Source organism: Indicator indicator, chromosome Z, assembly GCF_027791375.1.
Source record: "Indicator indicator isolate 239-I01 chromosome Z, UM_Iind_1.1, whole genome shotgun sequence".
In the NCBI taxonomy this organism is placed as follows: Eukaryota; Metazoa; Chordata; class Aves; order Piciformes; family Indicatoridae; genus Indicator; species Indicator indicator.
The window spans coordinates 75,160,957-75,183,031 of record NC_072053.1 but is presented as its reverse complement, the minus strand read 5'-3'; the positions used below and the strand labels follow the sequence as shown (position 1 = coordinate 75,183,031).

At 38.5% G+C, this 22,075-nt stretch overlaps 1 protein-coding gene across 1 annotated transcript; it reads right to left on the bottom strand.

The window, feature by feature from the left end:
- Positions 1-1,357: 1,357 nt before the first annotated feature.
- On the bottom strand, positions 1,358-21,681 carry PJA2 (praja ring finger ubiquitin ligase 2). Its single transcript, XM_054397628.1, has 8 exons — positions 21,480-21,681; positions 17,327-18,389; positions 13,681-13,863; positions 12,200-12,385; positions 5,093-5,204; positions 2,513-2,627; positions 2,053-2,168; positions 1,358-1,438 (listed from the first exon to the last, which is right to left on the bottom strand). Exons 1-8 carry the CDS (start codon positions 21,673-21,675, stop codon positions 1,358-1,360), a joined length of 2,052 nt encoding a protein of 683 aa, XP_054253603.1. The 5' UTR covers positions 21,676-21,681.
- Positions 21,682-22,075: the final 394 nt, after the last annotated feature.

The following is a 22,075-nucleotide window of genomic DNA, read 5'->3' as shown; positions in this document are numbered from 1 at the left end:
TATGTAGGGAGAAAAACAGAAGGGCCAAAGCCCACCTGGAAATTAATCTGGCCTCAGCGGTTAAAGGGAACAGGAAACACTTCTGCAAATATATTAGCAACAAAAGGAGGACTAAGGAGAATCTCTGTCCTTTGTTAGATGCAGGGAGGAACATAATGGTCAGAGATAAGGCTGATATAACAAATATCTCATTTAAACTACACTATCACCTAGAACAATTAGACCAACAGATCCTTAGGTTCCCTTTCAACCTTGCATTGTGTGATTCTGTGATAATCCATGAGGAAATGGCTAGTGACCTGCTGCATCAATTAGACATGAATAAGTCTGTGGCATTCAGCTAAGGGTGCTGAGAGAACTGGTGGAAGTGCACCCCAAAGATCTTAACAATCTTTTCCAACCAAAACAATCCAAATCAAAACAATTTCACTTAGATAAGTTTAAAGGCTGCATTAGTATTTTATCATCTGGGGTAGTTCTCAGACATCTTGAAAAGAGAGTACGCACAAACACAGGAGAGAGTGCAGGAGGCCAAATTAGTAAAATGGAATTGAAACACTAATTGGAAGATTAGTGTGCCCAGATAACAGCAATACAACTTCTTAGAAAGTTAGAACTTCAATTTTTGAAGTTCCATACTTACCAACTTATTCAAGATACGGCCTTTAAAATGGTGCTAGCATTTTTAAAAACAAAACAGATCTAAAACACCAACACCCAGACATCAGCAATTTAATAGCACTTACAACATTAGGATAAAAGTTTATTTTGCAGTAAACAGGTAAGAAATATTCTTCCATTATGCAGTCTGTTTTCAGTGGAATCCAGTTCTACCATTGCTGGCACATAGAATATCTTCCTATATGATGCAAATATTAGAAAAAAATCAATTAGAGTCCCTCAGTGCCACTTTGACAAAAAAAAAATAATTATACTATATTATGCAAAATCAGATGATGAGCATAACTTCAGTATGCTGCAACTTCACTGCAGCTGCAAAAACTTGAACAAAGTGACATATCAATAATCTCCTTGGGAAAAAAAAATTGTAATACAAGCTTTAGACATCACAGCTACCAGCAACATTCTGCCTAGAAAAAAACCTGCATAATCTTATAATTTGAAATTTGAAAATTTAGGGTATAATTGTAAACCTAGAGAGTTTAGAAAGTCTTCTATTCTCTTTCTAAACTAAAAAATATACCACAGATAGCATTTTAAATGTAGCAGTTTACACATAGTTGTTTTCACCATTGTAATTAAATAGGCTAAGTAGACATTTTTATTTTGGCAGCAAAGACTTAATTTCAGACCCTGGTTTAAACATCTTGCATCAACAGAAGGTGCTGTATCGTTATCAGATATGGGGATCAATGGCCACTGCAACTTCAGGAAGCACAGGTGAAAGCACATGACGGCAAACTGGGCATGTTCCTGACTATAAAAAGAGGAAAAAAAAAAACAGGTCACAGGCGCATTTTGCATTCAGGTCTACTGAAAGGCTAAATGTTACTATTTTTGAAATATTAATGTCTTCACAACAGCACTGTCTCAAAGTTAAATTTGATGGCTACCTGGCGCTATGTGACAGCTAAGAATCTCAGGAAAAAGGCTTTGTTTTTCTTTTACATCAGTTACACAGCAGATATCTGAGGCTCTCTGCAAAGTCTTATTCAAAGAATTGATTTTACATGTGGAAGGTTGTTTTGGGGTTGGTTTTCTCATACCAACACTAGTTATAACTCATCCTTCTCTTTCTTTCTTACTAAAAGCAGATCATGTTTTTCCTCACAAAAATACCCCTTCTATCAAAGAATTTGCCATTCATGTGAGTATGGATATAAACGCCTTTCCTCACTTGCACTAGACTTTGCATAAAATTAATAGCCAGTTATTTCCTAGTGTTTCATCCCACATTTTGAAAAAGTTACAAAACGTTCCACTCAGAAGAATGCAAATACTCAGACAAAACAAAAAACTAAAACAAAACAAAAAACCCAAAGAAAAAAAATGAAATCAACCCAAAAACTCCATCAATCCTGTAGTACTTACTTCCTGTAGCCACAGAGTTACACAACATCTGTGAAACATATGATGACAGGGTAGCTGTGTTATGATTTCACCCTCCACATACTCATTACAACAGATAATACAACATCGGTCTTGGCCTACACACAATTAAAAAAAAATAGACACACAAAAACAACCAACAAACAAAACACACCCACACATTATTATTATAATTTTGTTTTACATCTAAGAAGAGCTAAAATTAAAATACACATATTATCAGTAGTATCACTAATGATTTCAAAATACAATCACACATAGTCCAGTAAAGATTCATTTTCCAAAATCTGGTATTTGGCCCAATTCAAGATCCAAAAGCTCTTAGAGTAGCATTGCCAGATGCACAGTAAGTATGTTTAAATATTGCACATATGGTATTACAGAAAACTAAATTTGTTCTTACAAACTTTATGGAAATGAATTATGAATTCTTTTTTCATACCATTGTGGTCATCCGTAACCACAATCTCTGGCAGACTGTCTATGGTGTCTTTAGTAGCTGGTGGATGAGGCTGTTCAGCTTCAAATTCAAGAGCCTCCAACTGCTCCAGAGCAGCCTGAAGCATGAGAGAGACCAAGTTCTCTTATTCATGAATGACATTCCATATGAAAACAAATAAGCAAGAAAAGCAATCAAATTCTAACTTTATTAAATGGAAGTTATGTCTGTCAGACTATTCATTACATGATTTTTATTTTCACAATGGCAGGCTGAACTTTGAAATAGTAGCATTTTGGGTTTTAGCTTTCTTGAAGTATCGGGACAAGGTTAAAACTTGTTTTCTGATGAAGATTTGTACATTTAATATAGTTTCACAAAAGCCAGCAAATCAAAAATGCAATAAAACTTGAGAACACAAAACTGTCATTGCATTTTGCTTTCTGAAAATAAAAGCCTCATTAATGTATATTCCAGCTTCAACTATTGAATAACTCAGATGGTTTCTCATCTACATAATGACATAGTCATCTCATTTGAAACTTAAAATTTTCACCATACCATTTCATTCAGAGACTTTAAGATTGATGCTACAGCAGGCATATATTTTGGTTACTTCATACATTCAACCCCATAAGACACTGAAAAGTTCTCCACGAGAGGGGGAAAAAAAGTGAGATTAAAATAACATGGTATTTTTGCAATGTCAATGGTATATTCAGCCAGAAATACACTACGTAAATGTTGGATTATATACCAACATTTTCAACATTCTTTTTTCTTAAACTTTAGGGAAAGTTACTAACACAGAAGCTGAAAACATGCCTGTACTTTTATCACAGTTGTAAGGCTGCTTAGGAAACCATCCCACTATAGATCTAAACCAGCAAGTTGATAACTTACAGTCAAATGTTTGTAGCAGCAGAAAGATCAGCATGAGCTAACAGGCAAATGTTTACCATTCCTATTGCCACATGGATTCTCATCTAGCTGTCTGCTAATTTAAAGGAAATCCTGGGACAATTATCCCTAGTGCAGTATGCAAACCACCTCCATTTAACAGCTCAAAAGCATTCAATTCTGCTACAGCAGATGATATTGCCTTGTCAATGCCAAGGTGATTCTAGTATTTATAATAGCATCTTGCTACAGCTGCAATGGTCTAATTTGAGGTAAAAATATTAAGCCTAATTAGGTTAATTGGAAAAATTAAGTAACACCCCAGACAGACAACAGGACACTGTATTACTTATGTGTCAAACTTCTCTGTCTCCAGGGTTAGTGCTCTCAAAGAGAAAACAATTTACAAAAACACTGTATTGTTTTCTTTTGAAAGCTGCACAAGAGAAACATCACACACAGAACACCTCACAATTACTCTGATGCTTAAGATTGCATACTCGAAACCAAGCAAAGAAGTGTCTATTTCACAGCTTTTGTAAGATACCTTTGTAACTTCAAAGACACCTTTATTTCCTTCCTATTATTACTTGTGTGACTGCTTACTGTTCCATGTACCATAAACCAAATGCTGTACACTGCTAAAAACAGGATTGCTGTGGTCTACAGGGCTTTAAACTCCTTCCACATGGGAATCCATAGAGGAAATATACATAAATGAAATCACTGACACTGCAGAGACACTCAAACTGCTCTACACTGAAAATGAAATAAACCAAACACTCCCAGTGATTTCTTAAAAAGAAAAAAAAAGTGAAAAACAAACCAATAAAACAACAACTTTACACATGCATCTTATTACAATTTATGATCCCAGAGTCTTATGGAACACAGCTTTTAAATTTATTTTTAAAAATAATTAAATACATTCATTAATACTCCCCTTCAAATATCATAGTTGGGACAGTTCTCCCATCCTGTCCCCTACCCTGCCCTGTCCTCCCAAACCCCACCCCAAGATGTACTCGAATTTTGGATGCTTTATCATGCCAGATCCCTTTCAAGTGTTTCACAGCTACACTAAATTTGTTTGCTGAATAGAGTAATTTCAGAACTTTTTCTAAGCTGTAAGAGGCTCTTTTAATAAATTATGTTGTTACAGGTGAAAAAGGTCTGGTTAATGAACCTACTACTTTAGATAAGTAAACTTTGGGAAACTTAAGGAGATGGACTAAGTAACTCAAATCAGAAAAGGTTTAATAAAGTCACAGTCATTAGGCAGACCATTAGTGAGGCAATAATTAAACCCAGGCCAATCTCTTCATCAAACCAGAATATACTTAAAGCTAGTCAAAGCTCAGAGTTCTCCAGTACAAAAGCTCTAATGCAAAAACACTTATTACCAGGAAACGTATGGTTATACTGGTATCAGTCATCATCTTTTTTTTCCTTTAATATTAAAGAAACACATAGTGTAGAAGAAGTAGAACTTCTAGCACTACATCATTTAGAAGAACATCCGACATTTATTTTCAAGCTTGCAGACTGGAAAATTCAAGCTGAAACAGAAAAGCATTTTTTCCCTGATTCTCCTGATTTTCAGATTATAATGACAAATAATTCAATATTAAAAACTTATGTCAAAATGTCACCAATATAATAGCACCAAGAATATTTTAATACCTCCACAGCTTGTTGTAAGTGTCCCTCTATTGCCGTGAATGTGAGAAACTGAGGATCCACAAAATGAATAGCTTGAGCAAGTCCTAGCCCATCACCAAACTCATCAAGTAGCCTGAAAAACACGAGTTAGGAAACAATCTTCATTTCAAAGTGCAGAGGGGCATGGAATTGAGGCTGTAATCAGCGCAGAGCAGTTCCTCTCTGTCACTCCTTCCTCCTCACACTGTTTCTCTGCTCCAGCATGGGGTTTTTCCACAGGCTATAGTCCTTCAGGATAAACCTGCTCCTGCAAGGAGGTTTCCCACAGGCTTAAGTTCACCACATGCTCCAGCATGGGCTTCCCACAAGGCATAGCTCCCTCGGCAAATAATCTACTTGATCTGTCATGGTCTTCCCCAGGAGCTGCAAGGGAATACGACAGCATGTGGAGCAGCTCTTCTGCCCGTTTCTTTGACCTTGGACTCTCTAAGAGTTGAAGACCTCTCTCACACACTGCTTAAACAGTTGCCCAGAATAGCTGGCTGTCCCACACAGGGCACCTTAGCCTCCCCAAACCTGCAGCAGTCTCTGCCAGCATGTGTTCCCAGTACAGTGGTAGAGCTTAATGGGACAACGCAGACCTCAGGAGAGTATGATGGCAGCCTCTTCCACTGACTACTGCTTCTACTATATAAAAGGGCATACGAGTTGGCTCATAAATTTTGGATGTATGCCATTAAGCTAATTTTACAACTAGCATCTAGATTTTGATTGTATTGTGTGTCACAGTTTCATAGCTTGGTAGCTGTTTCAAGTTCAGCTTTCAGCATGCAGAGATCAAATCTTAAAATGGGCACAAGCAAAATCACACACAGATCTGCATGCTCAACAGACAAAATTAATGCACTATTAGAGAAACATCTTCCTTCCTGTTATGAGCAATTAGAAAGCTTACCAACGTTAAACTTCAGCATTTAAAACTAGGCTTTGCCCACATCCTATAATTAATTTGCTGGGTTGCCCCCTGGCATTATAAAAACATATGCCTTACTTCTAGGCTGGACTATCATACATTAGACCCTGTAGTGCTTTTTCACAATATAGCCTCACAAGGAGAAAATATCACTGGTCTTGGTATGTCTACGCTGTAGCTTGTAATATTTTTAATAAGCAAGTGTTAAGTCTCTCACTGGGAAGCATCCTGTCTAGCTCATTCTTACTTTAAAACAATGTGGTGGGTTGAAATTACTCCCTAACTAATTTGAGAGAATTATCCCCCAAAAAATATAATTGCCAGACCAGCTCAGTGGGATGTAAGCAAATGAAGCTATATTTACAAGCAAAACTAAAATCTAGAAACATGAAATGCAATTAATATGTACAAAATATACAATATTTATATGTATTTACAATTTATAAACAACATGAGAACCTTCCTGGACAAAACCAGGGGGCTACCAATAGCTTCCTTCCTCTATCCCCTTCCCCTCAACCCTGTAAAAGGGTGTGATGGTTTAAAACTGTCTTTTTAATTTTTCTTCACAAAGTGCAATCAGAGAAAGCAAAAGAATGTAAATAAGTCACTATTGGGTTTAAGACAGCAAAATAATGATTGTTTTAAACACTTCCATTGGATAGATAGAAATGTTTAAGAACTACTACTCAAAACAAAGTTGGGCAGTGGGAGTCTAGGCTTCCTTGCTGGGCTGTCTGGCTGCTGCTTCTTCTTCTCTTCTGGCTGAAGATAAGACACTGACCTTGGCAAGCTAAGTTAACAGCCTCTCTACTTCTTAACTTCTCTGCTTTCTGCCAGGGGGCTCTGGGGGAGAGGCCCCTTGGGAAAGGCCCCTTTTAAGGGAAGCAAAGGGAGCTTGGTTGTGCTTTTCTGTTGATTGCATATATTTGTAAATGTTGTGAATTTTGTATATTTGTACATATTCATTGCATTTCATCATAGATTGTAGATTTTCTTGTAAACACAGCTTTCATTTGCTTTCCAGACTGAGCTAGCCTGGTTATTGTCGGTGTGGGGGGATTTCAGCTCTCACACTGATAGAAAGGGAAAGGAAAAAGAGAAGAAAAAGCAAGGAGTAGCTTGTTAGTACTCAGCCACAACAAAGAAATGCAGCCAAGGTCAGCAAGACAGCAGAATCAGCCAGCTAGTATCTGCTAGAGCAACGAGCCAACAGAGAGAAAAATTTAATTTATATAACTAATTTTATGTTAGTTATCAGACCAATGGGATTATTTAGACCTTAGCATAATTTTTCTTTTACATCCAATGGTAATTTATCTACATTCTACCACTTTCTACTCAAGATTTGTGGAAAATTTCCTAGGCATCAGCCTAAACCTGCCACAAACAAACACACTATGAACAAGATATTCTATGATATCATAATCACCTATTATGTTCCCCAAGGTTCAGGACTGGGGCCTGGTTCTTTTTAATATCTTAATCAATAATCTGGACAAGGGTATTGTGTGCACCCTGAGGCCAGGAGTGTAAGGCTCAACAAGGCCAAATGCTGGGTCCTGCACAACATCCCCATGCAAGACATGGAATCTGCTGCATCAGTGGAGGTAGGGAATGGAAACCCAGGTGTCTTAATGCAAGAGTTACTGATGGGCTATTAACCATGGGAGCACGTGAGAAGAGTCAGATACCAATTAGGACTTCTCCCTGCAAATAGGTGGTGGGAGCATTAGACCAACTGAAGTACATTTACACTAACAGAGAAAACATGGGAGACAAACAGAGGGAGCTGGAAACCATAGTGCATCAGGAAACCTATGACATAGTGGCCATCATGGGAACACGGTGGGATGTCTTACAAGACTGGAATGCCACAATCAATGGTTACAAACTCTTCAGAAGAAGTAGGCAAGGAAGGAGAGGCAGTGGGGTATGCCAGCAAGTGTTTTGATTGTATTATGCTTAATGATAGTGAAAAAAATGTGGGAGTGTTTCTGGGTAAGAATCAGAGGCAAGGCCAACAAGGCAAATATCCTGGTGGGAGTCTACTGTAGATAACCCAACCAGGACTGAGAGACAGATAAAATATTCTTTCAGACTTCTTCTGGAAGAAGTCTCACGATTGCTAGCTCTTGTGGGACACTTCAGTTTCCCTGATGTCTGCTGAAAATACAGCACAACTGAGAGGGAGTAGTCCTGGATGATCCTAGAGTGTATGGAGGACAACTTTCTGACACAGCTGGTGAGGGAGCTAGCTGCGGAGTGCACCCTGCTGGTCTTGCCTCTGAGAAAAGGACTTACGAGTGAGGTGACAGTTGGGGGTAACGTTGGGCAAAGCAATCACAAAATGAAAGAGTTCTGGATTGTTGGAGAATTAAAGGAGGGGGTCACCTCTTTATATATACTGCCACCTTGGACTTCAAGTGAGCAGACCTTGGCCTGTTTCAGAGACTGGTCTACAGAGCCCCTTAGGAAGCAGTCCTGAAGGATCAGGAAGGCTGGACATTTGCCAAGAAGGACCTCTTAGAGGTGCAGGAACAGGTTGCCCCCATGTACCCAAAGACGAGTCAGCAGGGAAGAAGGCTGGCCTGGCAGAACACAGAAGTTTTGTTGCAACTCAGGGAAAAAAAGGAGAGTTTATAGTTGCTAGAAGAAGGGGGAGGCCGCCCAAGAAGTTGTTCTGTGCAGGGAGAAAATTAGAAGGGCCAAAGCTGGCTTCAGCTGTTAAAGAGAATAGGAAACACTTCTGCAAATATATTAGCAACAAAAGAAGGTCTAAGATGGATCTCTGCCCTTTGTTGGATGCAGGGTGGAACACAGTGGTCAGGTATGAGGAAAAGATTGAGGTTCTCAACACTTTCTTTGCCTCATTCTTTAGTAGCAGGATCAGTTGTTTGCTGGATATTCAGTCCCCTGACCTGGGACATAGAAATAATAATCCAAGAGGAAACAATTAGTGATCTGCTGCATCACTTAGATATACACAAGTCTATGGGGCAGGATGGCATACAACTGAGGCTGCTGAGAGAACTGGTGAGGTGCTTCACAAGCCACTTTCCTTCATTTATCACAAGTCCTGGATAACTGGGGAGGTCCCAGTTGGCTGGAAGTTAGCAAATGTAACATCCATCTACAGAAAGGGCTGGAAGGATTATTTGCGTAACTACAGGCCTGTCAGTCTGACCTCAGTGCTGGAGAAGGTCATAGAGCAGATCATCATGAGTGCTATGTGCAGGGCAACCAGGTCATCAGGCCCAGTAAGAATGGCTTCATGAAGGGCAATTCCTATTTGGTGCGGCAATCATGAAATAGTGGAGTTTTCAATATCAAGGGAAACAAGGAGGAGCAACCACAACACCCTTACTTTGGACATCTGCAGGGCAGACTTCAGCTTATTTAAGCAGCTAAGGCTTGGGAATCTTGTGAAGCAGCTGTTAAGAACAAAGGGCTCCAGGATGGTTGGACCTACTTCAAACAGGAACTCTTGAAGGTACAGGAACAGGCTGTCTGAATGTGCCAAAAGATGAGCCGACGGGGAAGGTGACCAGCCTGGATGGCGAGTATCTTTTGAAGGAATTAAGGGAAAAAAAAAGGGTATACTGCCTTTGGAAATCTGGGGAAGGTAACGAGATATGTTTAAAGATGTTGTTAGATCGTGTAGGAGATAAATTAGAGAGGCAAAAGCCCACTTAGAACTTAAACTGGCCACTTCTGTGAAAGACAATAAAAAGCATTTTTATAAATATGTTAATGGTAAAAAGAGGGGCAAGAAGAACCACCCTTCATTGGACTTCGAGGGGAATATTGTAACTTAAGATGGGAAAAAGGCAGAGGTACTAAATACCTTCTTTGCCTCAATTTTCAACAGTAAGATAGGAGAATTTCAGGATAACTGGCCTCCTGAACTGGTTGATGGGGTCAGGGAGCAGTTTAGTCCCCCTGTAATCCAGGAGAAAGCACTTAGAGATCTGCTGAGCCACTTGGATACTCACAAGCCCATGGGACCGGAAGAGATCCATCCTAGAGTACTAAGAGAACTGTCAGATGAGCTCACCAAGACATTGTCCACCATTTCCCACCAGTCCTGGCTCACTGGAGAGGTCCCAGATGACTGGAGCTGACCAATGTGATACCCACCCACAAGAAGGGCCAAATGGAGGAACCGAGAAACTATAGTCCTGTCGGTCTGACCTCAGTGCCAGGTAAGATTATGGAGCAGATCATCTTGAAGGTAATCACAGTGCACCTGCAGGATGGCCAAGGGATCAGAGCTAGGCAACACAGACTTAGGAGGTGGAGGTCCTGCCTGATCAACCATATGTCCTTTTATGACCAAGTAACCCACCTGGTGGATGTGGGTCAGGCTGTGGATGTACCAGGTAGTCTACCTGGACTTCAGCAAGGCCTTTGACAGTGTCCCCCATAGCAAACTCCTGGCTAAGCTGTCAGCCCATGGCTTGGACAGGAGCACTCTCCACTGGATTAGGAACTGGCTGACTGGCTGAGCCCAGAGAGTGACAGTGATGCCCCAGGGATCAGTGTTGGACCCTATCCTGTTTAATATCTTTGCTGATGGTCTGGATGATGAGATAGAGTCCACCATTAGTAAGCTTGCAGATGACACCAAGTTGGGGGCAAGTATGCATCTGTTGAAGGGAAGGAGGGCTCTGCAGAGGGACCTTGACAGGCTGGACAGATGGGCAGAGTCCAACAGGATGGCATTTAACAAGTCCAAGTGCCAGGTTCTGCACTTTGGCCACAACAACCCCATGCAGCCCTACAGGCTGGGGTCAGAGTGGCTGGAGAGCAGGAGAGGCTGAAAGGGACCTGGGGAAACTGATTGACAGCTGACTGAACATGAGCCAGCAGGTAGCCCAGAAGGCCAATGGCATCCTGGCCTGTATCAGGAATAGTGTGGCTAGCAGGAGCAGGGAAGTCATTCTGCCCCCGTACTCAGCAATGGTTAGACCACACCTTGAGTACTGTGTCCAGTGCTGGGCTCCTCATTTTAAGAAGGACATTGAGATACTTGAATGTGTTCAGAGAATGGCAGCAAGGCTGGTGAGAGGTCTTGAGCACAAGCCCTATGAGGAGAGGTTGAGGGAGTTAGGGTTGTTTAGCCTGGAGAAGAGGAGGCTCAGGGGAGATCTTACTGCTCTCTACAACTATCTGAGAGGAGGTTGGTGACAGGTGGTGCTTGGTTTCTTCTCCCAGGCAACCAGTGACATCACGAGAGGGGACAGTCTCAAGCTGCACCAGGGAAAGTTTAGGCTTGAGGAGAAAGTTCTTCACAGAAAGAGTAATTGGACAGTAATGGGCTGCCCAAGGAGGAGATGGAGTAGCTGTCCTTGGAGGTGTTGAAAGAAAGATTGGATGTGGCACTTGGAGCCATGGTTTAGTTGTCAGGTAGTGTTGGGTAATAGGTTGGACTTGATGATCTCTGAGGTCTTTTTCAACCTGGCTGATTCTGTGATTCTGTGAACCTGACCTTCTATGACAAGGTGACCCACTTTGTGGAAGACGGAAAGGCTGTGGATGTTATTTAGCTGGATGTTATTTAGCATTTGACATTGTCTTCCACAGCATTCTCCTGGAGAAACTGGCAGCTCATGGCTTGCATGAGCAGACACTTTGTTGATTAAACACTTGTTGGATGGCTGCAAATGTGCAATATTCTTCAGTAACCTAATAACATATAATTGAATGAAGCATTCAAAATTATGATAATTAGATAAGCACATACATGGCATTTGAAAGAGAAATAAAATAGGCTTATAAGGTCTAACTTACATGAGTTACAAAAAGAGGAAAAGTTATAAATTAGCACTGACTTGAAAGATGAATACATACACGTTACTTTACTTTTGTTATAATTCTACTCTAATTACTATGTTGAAAATTAATTGCAAAAGTACACCCATTTATTATTTAGTGCACTAGAATCTTCTCAGATTACAGCCTGATTTAGTAAATCTACATCCTTTTTCTCTTGTTAGAAGACACACAGCATTTGAAATATCTTAGGCTTTAAAACTCAGTCTTTGAAACATGTTGATGCTGATAGCCATGAGCATCTTTGAAGGCTTGCATCAAAAGCAAAACAGTAACTATAAAGTCTTTCAAATTAATGCAGAAACTTATCAAACGCATACCTCCACTCCACATCCAGGTCTTCACTCACACTGGAGTCATCTTCAAGGTTGTTATTCCCATCCAACAGGAAGAATCCAGGATGCACAAAATCATTAACTGGATCATCTTCCTCATCACTGCTACTTTCTACTCCTTCTTGGTACTGTAACCGAGGAATCTCTCCTTCCTCCAATAATATTTCTTCTCTTCAAATAAATAAATGAAAAGCTAGGAGAATTTACAAACACATGCAAGCAACAAAAGCTACACATATTACAAGCACTAAAGAAGCATGTTTCCCAGATGCAGTTTCTTGTAAAAAAACCCAAGAAACTCCCAGTAGTATCAGCTCTAAATTCAGAATATATTTACACTCATGTTCTAAGGCAAAATTATTTCTCTAACACTCAAGACCAGCACTACAGTAAGTAGCTTGCTTTGCATTTCCCCTAGTATAGCAATATCCCTGACAGGGCTAGTATATTTGTTACTAAATATTTTTTTTTATCTATAAACTCCTAAATTCACTAGAATTTAGAAAGGCTCTTCTGACCTCCTGCTATGGCCTTCTTGGGGAGGCTCAGCCTGAATGCAAAGAGACATTAATTGCAAGAGAAGCCATTTGCATAAGGAGAAAGACTCATTTCATTCCTGTATTTTCTAAAGAAGTACAGGTCACTAGGATGTTTAGAAACACAGGGTCATGAGTTCCACTTTACTTATCAAAGGGAAAATAAACAGGAATGATGTCAGAAATGGGTACATTTGTAGGCTGCTCAAATCAAAATAAGCTAAAAAGACCCGTTGTTCTTAAATAAGCAGCAATAGCAGTTTGGACTGCTTGGTAATAGGTATTGTCTAAAAGTGGAAGAACACTTATGTATGGCTTGCTGCTTTATAAAGACTCAAACTAAGAATATAAGGCCAATATTAGATGCTTAGGAAAAAAAACAATTTTTCCTTGGCTATTTATAGCTATATATTTTGCCTTGCAAAAAACCCAGATACATTTAATGACTAGAAAAATTAAGTAAATTCTCAGCAAGCACATAGTTTAAGGTTACTGTAATCACTATTAGAGCTGTGGAAATAAAGAGCTGCAGTGAAATATAAGCAGCAATAAAACAAAGAGATAAACAACTGCTTTGCAAGGATTACTAAGCAGTACTAGAAGATGTGCATGTAACTTACATATCTTCATTAATAACTTGCCCAGTCTGGCTTTTTAAAGTCACTATATTGAGGCTATTATCCCTATTGACACTACATGTCAATGTCATCTCATCGTTTCTGCATCTTTAATTAAACAGAGTTGTTTGCATAATTTGCCACTTTTTCTCCCTGATCGGAAATACATACAACCACTCAGATTATTCTGATGTAGGCAAATGATTACTGCTAGCATACTAACTACTTTTAGAATTGCTGTTATTCTGTGTAGTGCCATGTGGATACCTGTTACTACTGCATCAGGAAATTAGCTAATAAAATAAACCCATACCCTCCTTGGCAAGAGATGTCTGTATTCTCTTCTACGTCACTGTTGCTGCTCTGAAATTCAGGTTCATATTCTTTCCTGCCTGGGACTGTCTCCCAGCTCTCCTCACTTGAGGACTGGTCTTTTTCTGTAGCAGTAAAATAGGTAGGCAGAGCTGTAGACCATTCTCCATCACTGCATTCTGAGCTGCAATGTAAACAAGGCAGCAGGGTGTGAATTTACATGTTGTTTTAGGGAAAAGAAAACAAACACAAACTTTCTGGCCAAAAACACTCTACAATTTTATCCTCTAATTTCCTACTTTTTTATGATCATTTCTCTCAATATAGGAGAAATTAATTTTATACTGTTTATAGATGTTATACAAGGCAAGTATACATAAAGAGATGACTAAAACATCAGTTTCCAATAATGAATTCTGCCCACCTCACGTAACAAAAATGTTTTGTTCTTCCCTCTCCACATTTGCAGTGCACAAGAAACAACTGAAGAATATAAATCCAGATCCACTATACACATATTTTTCCAAACACTTACAAATAGAAACCAGCAGCAATGACACTGAGAACACCAATGCTTGCTTAAAAAAACAGTAAGCAATGTCAGCCTTACCTCTCAGCAAAACAAGACTTAAAGTAAGAGCTCTTATAACCCCTAAGCTGTATATAATGGTCTCTTTTTAAACCATATAAAAATAAATTGGGTGATTTACTGCACATTATATAATTCACCAACCTGAAGAGGCGAATGGCAGGGAGTTTTCCTAGAACAATTTGTTCAGATACGACAAAGGAAAGGGTATAGAAAATAACAAAGTGTGGGCAGCTTCAACAAAATAGTGATTTTAGCAGAATCTCAAGAAGGATGAACATATTTACTGACATCTTTGGTAATGCCACTTAGAAGATTCACTCAGTACTGTCAGTGACAGTAGACACTATCAAAATTCAAATAACAGTCAACCAGCTAGGTCACTTTAGAACATTAAAGCAAACTAATAGTATGTGAACAGGAAACACACTTAGTAGAACACATCTTACACAGCAGTCTGCAACATCTGCAGCTCAGTTTTCAGTCTGCTAAACCCAGTATGCCTGTGTACCAATGTTATGACCCCACCTACAGACGCAGTTTAAAGAAACTCTCCTTTTATCTAAAATTAGAGGTACAAGCCAATAAAACTTGCTGTTTAATGTAAAATGTACCTTTGAAAAACTGTGCATTACACACTGAAACTTTTACAAGACTACAGTAGATCAAGACACAAACTATATGAAAGCATTTTAATTTGAAAGAGGAATATATTTTTCTATCAAAATTTTTATGATTGAGAAAGGGATGGAATGAGAATGTTAATTAACTTTGGCTATTTTAAAGGATTATTTTACAACAGAAATCAGATCTATTAAACTCTGACATGCAGTCTAATGCACCAGCAAGTAAAGCTGAATACTAACATTTTAGAACCTTTTGCTAGTTTGTGGGGGTTGTTTTGTGGTTTGTTTTTGTCAGTGGTGGTTTTGTTGGTTTGGGATTTGTTGTTCGTGGTTTTTGTTGGTTTTGTTGGCTTTTGTTGTTTGATGGTGGTTTGTTTTTTTAATGTTATGTGTTTACATAACATTATAACACTAAAAATAGTCCCAAAATTCAAACATCTTATTTCAGTTTTCTCTATTTTACAACCCAAGAATTATTTCCAACAGTTTATAATAAAAGTCCTATTTGAAGTCAGCATCTGCACATGGATTTTTTTGAAAACAGTTACTCTCCTGGCTGAACTGGCCAATACTTGACATCCAATCCAAAATTCAATGGTGGGACCCAACAGGTATGACCCTTACCCCACTATCCCTTCCCTACAGGGACCTACCATGACCCTCCCAACTCTGAGCGTATGTAATTCTAACAAATAGGCAAGACTTTCTTATTCCCACACAGTCTGTACGTGTTAGTACCATAATAGCTGAGCACGTCCATGAAGCAAAAATGTGAGGTGCAGGCCCAGGCTGCAGAAATCACTAAGGTGATTGTGCCCCCTGTTCGTGTTTCAGGTACTCTCATCATGACAAACATAGTCACTTTCAGATAAACAATCCGTATTTCATTTTACCATGCTACAACAATCCATCACTTTGCATCATAGAAGCCAACGCTGTAATTGTAAAACACAGTTCATTTCCTCCAAGCATTTTAATCTTCTAAAAGCAGCATTTCAGAAGTAGGAAAGAAAGGATTATGCAGTGTTGTGGTTTAACCCCAGACAGAAACTAACCACCACACAGCCCACTGACAGAGTATGGGAAACTGATAAATCCTTGACTTTGGATAAGCATTACTTAGAGACAACTAAAACAGTGTGTCATCAATGTTATTCTCATATTAAATCACAGCACTGTAGCAGCTGCTAGAAGGAAAATTGTCCCAGCTGAACTGTGACAAGCAGTAACAAAACTTCTTTAAAAGTAAACCTTACAAGGAACAAAAGGATTAATTTGCAAGTCCACCTGTATCTTTAACAACAAAAACCAAAATTAAGTCTACTAGCATGCTTTACAATGTCTTAACGATTTTGTTCTTTCATAACTGGGACTTTGCAATATTTTAAGGACAAGAGTTTATGTATATTAATTTACATGCTGTCCTCTCAACAAAAGCAGTGGAAAGACAGTCTACTAAGCAGGTTAGCTTAAGAAGCCTAACAGAAGGCACACACAGAAAAAAGCCACATCAACATCTAGAAGATATGTCTTGCAAAGAATGCAGTGGGAACAGAATCAACAATATGAAAGCAAACTGGAAGAAAAATAGGAAAGAAAAACACAAGTCAGAAACCATCACAAACGCCACTGTGTTTACCATAAATGAACAGACGGTTAGAAATGTTTGGGGTTTTTAACTTCAAATAGCTCAGTTACATAACTCTACAGTGAAAAGTTCTTAACCATTATTATATAAATAAAAGTTAATCAAAATAAGGCTTATCCAAATTAGTCTGTCTTCTGGGTGAAGAGCCCAAAAACACAAGGAATGCAGTTTCCAGTGTCCAGGTTAGAGCCATTTGTAGATTTGAATCTACTCATTAATAATTACTTTGGAAACACTTACTGGTCTAAAGAACTTTCATTTAAAAAGGACTATAAGGAATTCTATCAAGCTGTTAATTAGATATGACAAGGAAGAAGAATTTCTTTCAAAAGACTGGAGCCAAGAACTTACATAGGCTGTCATGCAGAAGAGTCAGATTTGATGGCAAGAAAAACAAATTCTGACAATAACAAGTTTTGAAGGTACTTCAAAGACCCATAATTTGCCAAAAAACATGCTAAACAAGGTTTTCCCTCTCTACCCTCCATCCACTTAGTAAAAATAAAACAAAATTAAACAAGCAGCCTTCCTTAGTGGTAAGATATTTTGATCCTAAGCATAAGGAAAGACTTTTTACTTTACCAGAAGATGTATATTATCATTCTTTAGATCAACTTGAGGAAGAGTGAAGGAGAACTGAAAGGAAAAGTTGGCATTTTGTTATCTGATCATATTCTGAAATTGCTTTAGCTTTTATGTTTGATTTACGAACAAATTATTCAGATTTGCACATTGTTTTTATAAAAGATGCAATACTAACACAGTTCTAAAAATGAAATTTTACCTGTTTTCATCTTTGTGGAACATTGGGAAGTGTGTACTGCAGTCTTCAAACTGATCCTCAAAAGTACTATTGTCTAGAACATTTTTTTGTTCTTGAGCTGATAGATTTTTCTCCAGGTCTATTTTCATGTTCTTTTGATGACCTTCACACACTCCTGAGTTAAAAAATATACTAGAAATCACCTCCTCTTTGCTGTTTCTCAGGACACATTCAGCATGGCCCTGCTGGACCTCAGCAATTTCAATTCTCCTCCAGGAATCACTTCCCTCTTCATCATTAGGGAGAAGCTTCTCTCTCTCCAACTGGTTTGCAGTGTTTTGTTTTCTTATTTTAGGTCTCACTACTACCTCAGGTGAATTTCCTTGGTCAATCTTTCCATTATTGACATTTAAATTATTAGCAATTGCTACAGGGCTTCTAATTCCAACATCCACTATGGTTTTTATCTGCTGTGTTTCATAATTGGCAACAGTTGGGTTTCTTTTCAGTATAGCTTGGTCTTCAGCAAAAGATTTAAATGTCCTGTTGTTTGGATAAGCCAGGTCTGAACCTATGCTAAAGTATCTCATTAAGGGTATTGGTCCTGCTTCTTCACAACATTCTCTAGAAACACTGTGGTTTTGAGCAGGCAAGCAGGACTGTAAGTCAGTAAAAGTCTCTGTGTCTCTTTCTAACTCAGAAAGCATGTTATCTAGTGTTTCCTGAAGTACACCTGCTTCTTCTCTTGCCAAAGAAAATGTGTCTTGAGCATAATCTTCCTCTCCATCACTGCTTTCTGGCTCGTAAGAGTCAATGTTTACAAAAGCAATCTCATTCTGAGTATTCAAATCATTACGCTCTCCAGATGCATATTCTGCAAGGTCCTCAGAATTCTCATAAGGGTTCATAAAGTTCACTGGAATGTGGCTGCCTTCCAGACCACAACAGCAGAGAGAGAATGGTGATGTGTTCATTCCATAAGTTTGATTTGACACGCTTTGGCAAATGGGTCCTCCACTTTCAGTATTTTCTAACAAAGGCTCATCTAGTAAACCAGAAGAAACTTGAGCCAGTGGACCAGAACCTTCACAGAAAGTTGTAAGAAAGAATTCATTGGAATAATAAAAAACATAGGAATACTCTTATCTACAATAACTGCTCATAAGAAAGAAAAGACAATTCACTAGGACTGCAGTAAAATCTGATAAAAAGAAAATATTATCAGAGATGCAGTCATTCTTCACTAATGTATTTATGTTCTCATTTATATAAACTAAGCATATAGAAATCGCTTTAAGTGATATAATTTCAGCTCTGTCTGTGATGGACAAAAGCAAATATTAAAGGAACGTGTTCACAAGCAGCATTTTTACACTATTTATATAAAAGGGAACTTTAGGATGAGAAGAGAAAATCTGAAAAAACACTAGAAAAAGCTGTAACATCTCCATAAGTTAGAAGTTGAACTATCCATTCATTAACTGATTATTCTGTTCCTCCTGCAACACTCAGAGCCATTTATTGCCAGTATAAATTGCATGCTAATAGTACTATATTTTGTACATGCAGCTGTGACCAGAACTCCTCTTAAGAGCATAATTTTAGCAGGGATGAATGTGGAATTAGAGTAGTTTAAAAAAAAAAAAGAGTTTTTTTTTAAAAAAACACATCTAAATAGTTAACCAATGCCTAGGCTGGTGAATTCATGGGACTGAACTCTTACAAGAGCTATGCCTCTCAGCACTAGGAGTCTGGCTTATAAGAAGCTGACCGTTGAAGCTGGCAGGTAGACCCTCTAGAGATCATCCAGTCCACCACTCTTGCTCAGTCACCTTTAGTAGGCTGCCAAGGACCAAGCCCAGTAAGATTTTTAATAACGCTGAGGATGTCTCCTTCACTCATCTTCCACAGCTGTTGAGATGTGTATATGATGTCAAGCCAATTAGCAAGGAAATCTGCAACTTACTTAGGTAGTAGCACCCATCAAAAAATAAATATTCACTGGGAAAATTGCAGCCTAGTTGAGATAAGGGAAATAAATTAAACCAAAACATTTCTCAAAGACACATTTGAAAAGCTGAAATACAAAAAGAAACTCCAAATATAAAAGGTATTTTGCTACGAGACAATATAGAAAATTAGTCACTCCTAGAATTTCTATATGAAGTAACTGAATTAAGAACAAGGAGATAATACAATCTAAATTGTATATTTCTTATGACCCCAAAAATGCTAATTTCTGAGTAACTGAAATAATAAAGGTGGTAGAGTTATACAGATATTAGGAAGATCTCCACAAGTGTAAAAGCTGCCTTACAGGAAATTAACTTTTAACTAAAGTGTAGACAATGTATGAAGCATAGACAAATGCAAAACTATTACAAAAAATTAAACCATCCCAAGATGATCTACATCATGTAACAGTCTCTAAGAACAATGGCATATGACAAAGTTTTAAAAGTTACAAAACAGTCTATAAAAGAAGAAGATATAATGTTCTTTTACAGAATTATAGAATTGTTTAGGTTGGAAATGACGTTTAAGATTATTGAATCCAACCATAAACCCAAAATGCCATGCCCTCCGCTAAATCATACTCTAACTGCCACATCTGTCTTTTAAATACCTCCAGGATGAAGTTGCAACCACCTCCCTGAGAAGCCTATTCCAGCATCTCACAAGCCTTTCTGTGAAGCAGTTTTACCTACTATCTAATCTAAACCTCCCCTGGCACAATTTGAGGCCATTTCCTCTCATCCTATTACTTGTTACCTGGGAGAAGAGACTGAACCTCACCTCACTACAGCCTCCTTTCAGGTACTTGTAAAGAGCAGTAAGGTCTTCCTACAGCCTCCTTTTCTCCAGGCTAAAAAACGACAGTTCCCTCAGCCACTCCTTCTTAGACTTATTCTTTAATTCCTTCACCAGTGTCATTGCACTTCTTTGGACATACTCTGGCATCTCAGTATCTTTCTCATAGTGAGGGACCCAAAACTGAACACAGTATTTGAGGTGCAACCTCACTAGTTGTGTGTATAGGGGAATGACCACCTCCATACTTCTGCTGGCCACACTATTTCTGATACAAGCTATGATGCTGCCACTCAAATCCAGTGAATGCTAGTCACCACCCCCAGGCCCTTTTCCACAAGGCAGCGTTCAAACCACTTGCCCTCAAGCCTGCAGCATTGCACACTGATGTTGTGAACCAAGTGCAGGACCCAGCTCTGAGGCTGTATCAAATGATCTTTTAGCAGAAAACCTCATAGCCTCATGAAGATGAAACTACGTTTCTAATTCAACAAGACATTTTGTTATTAGTAAGAATAATTAGCAAGTATACCAGTAAGTCACTCTCTACAACTACCTGAAAAGAGTTTGTAGCAAGGTGGGGGTCAGTACCTTCTTCTGAGTAACAAGTGATAGGATGAGAGGAAAGAGTCTGAAATTGTGCCAGAGGAAGTTTAGATTCAATCTCAGGAAAATATTCTTCACCAAAAGTTTGTCAAACACAGGCTGGCACTCAGTGAAGTGGTTATATTACCATCCTTGGAGGGAGTTAAAAGACATGTAGGTGCTTAGGGATGTGTTTTAGTGGTGGACTTGATCAAATTTGATGATCTTAAAGGTCTTTTGCAGCCTGAATGATTATATGATTATTATTCAGATGCTGAAGTCACAAAGACATTTTGGGAAATATTAATGCTCAATACTCATTATACAAGAAAGGGAAACAGTCTGACTGGTATAAACAAATAAAAAGAGAATCTTTCAAGAGGCTTTGCAGGCTTAAACTAATTTCCACTCTAATTACACTATGGCTTACCAAGTCAGAACAACCAGTCTATAATATGTCAAGTATTTCATAGCCTAGTTCCAAACACGATTTGCAATTTCATTTGAAGACAAAATAATTTCAATTATATAATGTCATAGTTAGTTAGTTAGTTCAGGAATGCCCACTTCAAGGTGAAATGGAATAGCCTAAGATAATGTATAGCTTAATTTACCTTCATGCTAAGTTTCATACTATAAAGCCATATGAAATATATTTTACATGTGTTACTTAAGTGGTTACTCTCTTCCCTTCACATTTCTGTATGTGCCTTTCCCATCCACCCCAAAGCATCCCAGTTAGTAGTTGAATAGCACACATATAAAGATATGCACATACATAAAAAAATTTCTTTCTGAATATCCTCCAATTCTAATCGCGTACAGTCTTCATTGTGTTGTTCATCTCTGTCTTGGCTATTCAAAGATGGTCTAAAACTATCATAGGCATGTCTTCTTCCATATCTTCTACCTATAATAGACTGATACCCTCTTGGTGCCTTGGGCAAGGCAGGTTTGCCAGCTTCTTGACCCATTGCTATGTGAGATCATGGAGAAAAGAAAAAGACAGAGAGACTCATTAGAAAACAGTGTGTCTTTATAATTTTCCCCTTCCCCAACACTTTGGTATTAACTTTTCTAGCAAGTAATTTCGCATTTGTCTGAAGTCTTGAGCTTCAATAACTACATTGTTGTAAGAACCTGACATGCTCTGAGCACATACGTTATGAAAGCACATAACAATACTGAAAAAAAGCATTTGCAAGCACTATAATGAAAAAGCCTTCATGTAATGTAGCACAATTCAGCCAACCCTAGCTAGCTTATCACTGTGACAGGAAAACTACAATTAATCTAAATCAAGCCTTCTAAAGCCAAAGACCGAAGTTCCAGGGGGAAGTCTTTATTCTTTACACTAGGTAATATGTTCAGGCA

Excerpts from the sequence above, each read along its gene's own strand:
- PJA2 (XM_054397628.1), bottom strand. The coding sequence starts at position 21,675 with ATGGGTCAAGAAGCTGGCAAACCTGCCTTGCCCAAGGCACCAAGAGGG. Across the intron at positions 5,205-12,199 it reads GACCTGGATGTGGAGTGGAG|GCTACTTGATGAGTTTGGTG; the intron begins GTATGCGTTTGA and ends CGTGTTTTTCAG. Across the intron at positions 2,169-2,512 it reads GGTTACGGATGACCACAATG|GCCAAGACCGATGTTGTATT; the intron begins GTATGAAAAAAG and ends AATTGTGTGTAG.